We start from the raw sequence: 8,695 nt of genomic DNA, 5'->3' as shown, positions 1-8,695 counted from the left end.
TTCATTGTAGTTTCATGAGAGATCAGAATTTTTAATTTAAAAAGAACTTTAAAAAATTAATAAACCAGTTGCTTCATCTAATAAGTATAGGAAGTACAAGGTCTGGGTGTGTTATTCCAACTGGCCTTTGGGAATGTGTGAGCAGTAGGGCTGTGAGTGAGTAATGTCTTTATATGTCACCTAGATCCTACACGTGCAGGGCCGACACACTTCATCACAAACATAGGATGTATATTTAGTCATTTTTACAGGGATGGGGTGAAATTGGGCAGAAATAAAACCCACAAAGTCTCCTCTCCCACCAATTACATCTTCTTCTCTGTCTTTCAGTGAGAATAAAGCACACAAGACAGGAAATAACAGACTAAATTTTTATTATTGCTCTTTCAAAATTCATGTTACATAATTCTGAGCAGAGCCTGAAAAGAGGGTGGGGAGGATGGAAGGTCAGAATGAGGTGGTCAGGTTTGAAGTATGGGAAGAATATTATCTTCCTGGGTGAATCTTCTCACTTGGTCCCATATCCATGATGAGCTATTTATGAAACTCAGGTCATTGGTTTTCACCTGACCTAACCCTTGAACTTGCAGATATAGGGTAACTCCTTTTTACAGTCATAATCTTTCCATGACAGATATCCTGGAGAGAGAGAGAGAGAAAAAAACTAAAGTGAATGGGGCTGGTGGAGTTTGTTACCCACAGAGAGGCAGCCCAGACTCTGGCCTAGGATTCAAAACCCCTCCCTCATCTCCACCCAGGTCCCACTTGAGGGGAAGGAGGCCCAAAGAAAGGAGAGATGAGAGGAGATGGGAAAAGACAAACAAACATTGCCTTTCCTAGTTAAGAAGGATTCCCTGAAGTTTAGACACATAAACAGGGGAAAGGGGGATGGAAAGGCTGGCAAAAAGGGAGCTCCGCTGTCTCTTACCTGAACTTCCTGACAAGCTCCCGCAATAGTCAGGGTTTGAGATGCTGGCGGGGTCTTTCTCCCAGGCAGTGTAATCCAGCACATCGTTATTACTCCACTCCCATCCACCTGCATTGGTCTCCAGGCCCTGGAGGGTAGAGAATGGAGCCAGGTAAGGTTGAATGGCTATTGGAATTTTTGCATAGCCCTCTCTGGTGGAGGTTTGATCCCCTCCTCAGCAGGCTGGCATTTGGGCTGCTATTCCAGATGTTGCCACAGAACTCTCCACTGGGAAATTCTCCTTAACAGCTTGCTCTTATTATCCAATTCCAAAGCCATAATCACAAGCACCAATGGTTCCACTGAGAGTAACACGTTATTGGCTGGACAATAAATAGTGCATCTGCCATTACCCTCTAAACCTCAAAGACAATATCTGTCTTAAAGGGGGAAATGCTTCTGATCTCAGCAAACTCTGTGTAGACTCAGTAAACTCAGAAAATTAAATCACAAGGCTTCATGTGTAAAAAAAAAAAAAAAGGGAAAAAGAAAAAAAAACCTTGACAAGAGATAGATTAATTTCAACTGGAAATTAGGAACCTCAACAAACCTTAGCTCAATGCCCTACCTTTACCCCAAATAAGCCCGAGAATCTCTGAGCTCCAGGGCTCAGATTCCCGCAGAGGCACATGGGACAGGGAGGAGGCCTGGGCAACAATAGCAGGTAGAAAGCTAACAGATAGGAGATGTTATCTCACCTCTGAAGGATCATGGAGCCCAATCCAGATGTAATTGCAGTTGTTCAAGTTTTTCTTGACCAGAGAGGCCAAGAAGGATGACTCAGCTCCACTGAGCACAGACGCAAGAAATCCGTCAGATCGCTTCTGGCAGGCCAACTGTGTGGGGAAGGAAGACACTGAGGAGGAGCTTGAGATGTCAGTGGGGGAAGTGCAGGGTGAATGTCGGTGAGAAGAGGTGTGTGTGCAAAAGACGAGGGTGCTCACTCTCACCCCCAAGAATCTCTGGAGAATGCAAACCCTTGTCCCATCTAATGCACTTTCCCTTATCACCTCTTACTATTAATGCATCTACTCACATTTGCATCTTGCCAGGTTTTTGCTGTCCTAAACAAGGCATAGCAGTGGGAGCGAAAGACATAAGAGCCTTTGGGACAGCTGATCTTTGGAAGAGACTCCTCCTTGGTATCTTCACCTGGGGTGGAAGGTAACAAAGGAGAGGGATGGAGTGAAATGAAGAGTGTAATGGGTGTTGGGAAGTGACCTTGGGGAGTATCTGTGAGGCAAGTGCTCAGGGAAGTGACGCCAACTCCTGACTACCTCACCAGTGGATAGCTTGATCTTGAACCAGCCTCATTAAATGAAGGACCATCTCTTTCTGTTCTACTCTTCCCCTTTATTCGAAAGTCCAACACTTCCCCTGCTCTGAGCTGACTGTTCTCACACTGGGTCCTCTAGTCATTCTTGTGCTTATCTCACCACTGACCCTTTATGCTTCCTCTCTTCACCTGTCAATATAAATTAAAGTCCACCCACAAAATGAAAACCATCTTCCTCCATTGTTAAAGGACCATGTGGTGCCTCCCATCCTGAGTTGCCCTGAGGGAAGGAATGATGATGGAGGAATCGCAAACAGTTTCACTTGGTGAGGCTATACCTCACCATTGCCACATGGGTCACACAGGAGGATTCCTTATCTTCTTTGCCCTACACGTTCACAGGGAACCCAGTGCTACAGGCAGAGAAAGCTCACCTTGAACCTGAGATAGGAGCATCAGGCAGGAGAGCAGCATCCAGGACATTCTGGGCAGGGCCATGGGAGGCAGCATCATGTCCGTGACTTGAAGAAGCAATCAGAGTTCATTAAAGAAATGTGGTCAGAGGGAGGACATTCAGAAAACGTCTGTTCTCCCTCCTGTCTTTCCCTGTGGCTAGTCCCTTGGGAACAAATTGATCTTAGTGACATTTATACCCTTCTGTGATTCTGGAAATAATTGGAGAATCTGCATACCTTACTTCCTTTGATACTTAAGTTCTTTGAAGCCTAGAATCCTCCTCCAGCCTTCCCCAAGTGTGTGAGGTAACCCTCTGCCATGGCCCTCACCTTCTCTCAGCTCCCACTTACCTTTTTTAGCAGGTATCTGGGATGGTTGGTCAAGTCAGAAAAGCCTAGGCTTTTATAAGAGGATCTGAGGGTGGGGCCTGAAATGAATAACAGGAATGTGGATCCAGGACAGGGATAGCGGGAAAGGGCTTGGGATTGGTTCAAGGAGGTTTGTGGCATGGGGAGTAGGCTGTTCCTGGCAATGGCTGGGAATTGCCACAGCTGTTGTTTCTTTCCTCTTAGCAGGCATGCACTTTGCCCAGAAAAAGATGAAGTTTGCTCTTTCTCCTGCTCTTTCTTGTTACTGGTCTGTGGCACAAGGTGGTATTAAATTTTTAAAGGGGGCACCTCCTGGAGTAGTTCTTTTGGTTGATATCTCACGTCTATAAACATATATATGCATTTCTTTCTATCTTTTATGGTACAATTAAATAAATGATGGACTACAAAGGGAGGTGAGAATGAGAATGATAAGGGTCACAGATTGGTGAGGGCATAGAAAGAACTAAAGCTAAGTACCATTGATGGTTCAGAGTTGTCTTTTAAACATGGTAGCTAGTTTGAAAGAAAATCATCAGTTATTCAGAATCATCTGTCAAATAAATATATGAGCCAAGATCTAAAGCAAATCAGATGAGTGAACTCGTCTTGCCAGTTGTCTGAGAGATGGAGCTTCCCTGATGGATAATGATGACACTGTGATAGAACAGGAGGCAATGAAGGAATCTAAAACCTAAGGATGATGACAGTCCAATGATGCAGAGCCAAAAGAAGAATGAGTAAGGGTTAAAAAGGGCTTCAAACAGGAACACGATAAAATTGGAGACAGGATCTATATGGCATGGAAGTTAGACCTCTACTGCATCAAGATGCTCACTGCCCTAGGCTGCTAACAACTTTCTTGCAATACTGTCATTTGGCTTAGATAAATATCATTTTTAAAAATATATTTTATTGGTTTTTTACAAAGAGGAAGGGAGAAGGATAGAGAGTTAGGAACATCAATGAGAGAGAAACATGGAACAGCTGTCTCCTGCACACTCCCTACTGGGGTTGTGCCCGCAACCAAGGTACATGTCCTTGACCGGAATCGAACCTGGGACCTTTCAGTCTCCAGGCCAATGCTCTATCCACAGAGCCAAACTGGTTAGGGCGTTAAATATCATTTTTATTACATTCTTAGTGTCAGGGTTGACAGGTTCACAGAGGGATACTAAGTAAAGCTCCTTAGTCAGATTTACTTCTGAGTTGGCAATTTTGGCAACAGAGGAACATACCATGTAGTTCAGCTTCAGTTTGGTCATTGTGGGGAAAATTTAAGCTGGGATTTTCCACAGACCTTGCCTCTCATACTATTATTACCGGCTAGCTTATTGGCAGATGTCTACAGTAGGGATTCCTCATGGAATCCTTAAATGAAGGTCAAAGTTATTCATGTCCTCAGAATCCAAAAGTCAGTAGAACCCACAAATAACCTAATAAGCAGTATAGTCAACAAATCCTTTTGTTAAAAGAAAAAAATAAATTATTTTACAACACATACACAAAAATATGTAAATGCAAAACACAACTAAAGGAGAGCTCCATGGAAATTAAAGTTTAAAATAATATTTTATGCAAAAATGATAAAGATGATTTGAGAATTAGCCTTGCTGCACTAAAATAATTACTTGAGAATACTAACTATAACAACTATCACAAATGCATAATGGAGTATGCTCTTGACTTCCTGAAAAATTCAGTGTCATAGAGGGGGGGAAAAAACACACCCACATTTTAGATTAAAAGAGCCTAAACAGATATAAAAACCTAATCTAGTGAGTACATTTTCATTGTATCACTATTAACAATGTAAGTCATTTCAAGGACAATTGTGTAATATAATTATAGGCAGAAATTTTATGATGGCAGACTTCTAAATTTTATTTCTTGTGATAATGGTATAGTTAAAAGAAGAATTTCCTAACACCTTCAATATTTATGGTGAAGGACTTAGAAATAAAGTGTCATGATGTCTGCAACTTGCTTTCAAATTATTCAAAAGAGAAGTGTGTGTGTACCGGGGGAAGGGAGATACGGAGAGAAAGAGACAGAGAGAGAGATGGGCCAAGAACAGAGAAGCAAAGCAAATATTATAAAATGACAATTACTGAATCTAAGCAGAAGATATAACTTCTAATACTATTCTTTTAATGTTTTTATATGCTTAAAATTTCCAAATAATAAGTTATAGTTCAATTTACATGATCCCTATCAATAATAACACATTTCCCCATCACTAAGCATAAGCTAGAAATAGCATAATAGAGCAATACTATTTATGTAAATCATATATACACATATGCATTGAAAATAAAATTTTAAAAATTCAAAAAAATATTAAAGTGTTATAAATAAATAATAAAATATCTGAATGGTTCATGGGTGGCTACCTGATTTTTTCCTACAAAACAAAAAAACAAGGAAATTAATATGAAATGATCATTATTCAAATGCCAATATTCTGTGTTCAACCTGAAAAAAATCATCTTCCATGAGAATTACATTTTAAAAAATATGTTTTTATTGATTTCAGAGAGGAAGGGAGAGGGAGAGGAAGAAAGAAACATCAGTGATGAGAGAGAATCTTTGATCAGATGCTTCCAGCAGGCTCCACACTAGGGACAGAACCCACAACCCAGGCACGTGCCCTGGCGGGAATCCAACTGTGACCTCCTGGTTCATAGATCAATGCTCAACCACTGAGCCACAGAAGCCCAGCTATAGTTAAATTTTTTGATGATCAGACTCCACCTTTCAAAACAGAGCTTACACACTATTGAGTGTGGAAAACTTCTGAGTCGTTCACTTTTCTATAAGAAGCAAAATTAAAGGCGGCTCTCCATGATCGCATACTTTCCAAGCTGTATTTGCTTTACTGGCCTCCCAAATTTTCCTCATTACCAGGTAGAAGACAGTTAAGTTTAGATCTTCCCACAAGAAGTTATTAAAATCACTTTTTAAATTCTTACTTAAAATAATGTGGTATTTATAAATAATTTCCTGATGTAAGATTTTCATTTCACATGACAACTCACAAACTTCACTAAAATTTAGTTGTTTTTGTTTTCTTTGTAACTGTTCTTCCTAACAATCATTATTGATCAGGTACTGAGAAGTTTGTTCAAATACTATATTTAGAAAGTTGCTTTTAGGTCATTTACAGTCTACTGCATGGTGATAAAAGAGGAATGTGCACTATTGGAGTAACCAAGGCTAAGCTTTAAGTAGTTTTCTTTGCCAAAAGATAAGATGCCCAACTTGTACATCTTATTCCATGTTAATTTCCAAGTCCAACAATATTACTATTTGTAGATAAGGCTCCCTATGGTTATTCCCAGAATTAGTAGAATGGGGAAATCATCACTTTTAGGCATCAAGGATACCTTTTGCCAAGAACGGTGAAATGTGAAAAGTTCCTAGGAGATGGCTCAGCAGAGCCTAGCTCAAAAATAGCCTTACATGCCGAAACCGGTTTGGCTCAGTGGATAGAGCGTCAGGCTGATGACTTGCAGTGAATCACTACATTATGCCTAGCTTATACTGAAAGAAAAATAAATAACAGCCAATAGTTTCTAAGGAATACACAATAGATATATTAGTTCTTCTAATGCAACACAGAGCTGTTCCACGGCCAATGTGAGACATTGAAACCAAATACAAACTGAGCTTCCTTATAAAAACTTTATTGTTCCCAATAATTACAGATGACAAGATAGTTGCTGCTCATTAGCCTGCAGACTGAAAGGTCCCAGGTCCGATTCCGGTCAAGGGCATGTACCTGGGTTGCAGGCACATCCCCAGTAAGAGATGTGCAGGAGGCAGCTGATCGATGTTTCTCTCTCATCGATGTTTCTAACTGTCTATCCCTCTCCCTTCCTCTCTGTAAAAAATCAATAAAATAATTTTTTTAAAAAAATAGCCTTACAACATATTTTATTGGAGATTTGTCCCTAAAACACACCCCTTTGGGGCATGTTAACCAAATAGCCAGGATGCTACTTTAGTCCTTTGGGCTCATCCTGAGCTTAGCAGAAGAAATGGGAAAAGGGCAATGCAATGAGGCCCAATGTACTTTGTGAAACAAGGCAGAATGGCCAAACCTCAAACTCCCTGAAACAAATGAGGTAAATTATCAAGCATTGGAAAGCTAATCCCATAGCTAGTTACTGGAATTTATTTAGCCATATGTAAGTAATGAGCAGCAACTATCTTGTCATCTGTAATTATTGGGAACAATAAAGTTTTTATAAGGAAGCTCAGTTTGTATTTGGTTTCAATGTCTCACATTGGCCGTGGAACAGCTCTGTGTTGCATTAGAAGAACTAATATATCTATTGTGTATTCCTTAGAAACTATTGGCTGTTATTTATTTTTCTTTCAGTATAAGCTAGGCATAATGTAGTGATTCACTGAAAGTCATCAGAATCCAATGATTATGATCAATTTTATTTATTTTTTGGTGGTAACTGCAGATTTGAATTGCATTTACACCATTAACATTTTTCTTGTCAACAAATAAAAATAAATACTTCCATAGTCATGTTGCCTTCCTTTTTTATGATAAGTTATATTTATGGTACAGAAAACATTTAATAGATGAAGAATAAACAGTGATCATATCTTGCCCTCTTTCTTTATATTCTCATTTTTTAAGAAATAAAGTAACACTAGGGATGAGTAGCTCAGGTGGTTGGAGCATCGTCTCATACTCCAAAAAAGTGCAGGTTCCATTCCCAGTCAGGGCACATACCTAGTTTGCTGGTTCAAACCCTAGTCATGGCACATACAGATCGATTTTTGTCTCTCACATAGATGTCTCTCTCTCTCTCTCTCTCTCTCTCTCTCTCTCTCTCTCTCTCTCTCTTTCTCTCCTTCTAAAAATCAATAAACATATTTTCAGAGGATTAAAAAAATAAATAAACAAAAAACAATAATAAAGAGATAATACAATACAGTAATAGTCTGTATCATTTTTCAGTACAATTTCTCTCTTTACATTTACATTATAAATTTTCTTTTTTTTATTGCTTAAAGTGTTACAAAGAGTATTACATATGTCTCCTTTTTTCCCCCCGCCCTTGACAATCCCGTGGCCTCCCCTACCCCCAGTGTCTTATGTCCATTGGTTATGCTTATATGTATGCATACAAGTCCTTTGGTTGATCTCTTACCCACCCCCCTCCTGCCCTCCCACCTTCACCGGCCTTCCTGCTATAGTATGACAGTCTGTTCGAGGCAGCTCTGCCTCTGTATCTATTTTTGTTCATAAGTTTATAATGGTCTTTATTATCCAGAAATGAGTGAGATCATGGGGTATTTTTCCTTCATTGACTGGCTGATTTCACTTAGCATAATGCTCTCCAGTTCCATCCATGCTGTTGCAAATGGTAAGAGTTCCTTCTTTTTTATAGCAGCATAGTATTCCATCGTGTAGATGTACCACAGTTTTCTAATCCATTCATCTACAGATGGGCACTTAGGCTGTTTCCAGATCTTAGCTATGGTGAATTGTGCTGCTATGAACATAGGGGTGCATATATCCTTTCTGACTGGTGTTTCTGGTTTCTTGGGATATATTCCTAGAAGTGGGATCACAGGGTCAAATGGGAGTTCCATTTGTAGTTT

The 8,695-nt window shown here is 39.9% G+C and overlaps 1 protein-coding gene across 1 annotated transcript; it reads right to left on the bottom strand.

Moving 5' to 3' along the window:
• Positions 1–363: 363 nt before the first annotated feature.
• Positions 364–2,802, bottom strand: LOC132213797 (lithostathine-like). Its single transcript, XM_059660724.1, has 5 exons — positions 2,678–2,802; positions 2,004–2,119; positions 1,666–1,803; positions 929–1,055; positions 364–639 (listed from the first exon to the last, which is right to left on the bottom strand). Exons 1-5 carry the CDS (start codon positions 2,754–2,756, stop codon positions 572–574), a joined length of 528 nt encoding a protein of 175 aa, XP_059516707.1. The 5' UTR covers positions 2,757–2,802; the 3' UTR covers positions 364–571.
• Between the last annotated feature and the right edge of the window lie 5,893 nt (positions 2,803–8,695).

The sequence above is a fragment of the Myotis daubentonii genome, chromosome 12 (assembly GCF_963259705.1).
Source record: "Myotis daubentonii chromosome 12, mMyoDau2.1, whole genome shotgun sequence".
Taxonomy (NCBI): domain Eukaryota; kingdom Metazoa; phylum Chordata; class Mammalia; order Chiroptera; family Vespertilionidae; genus Myotis; species Myotis daubentonii.
This window is presented reverse-complemented; position numbering and strand designations above follow the sequence as displayed.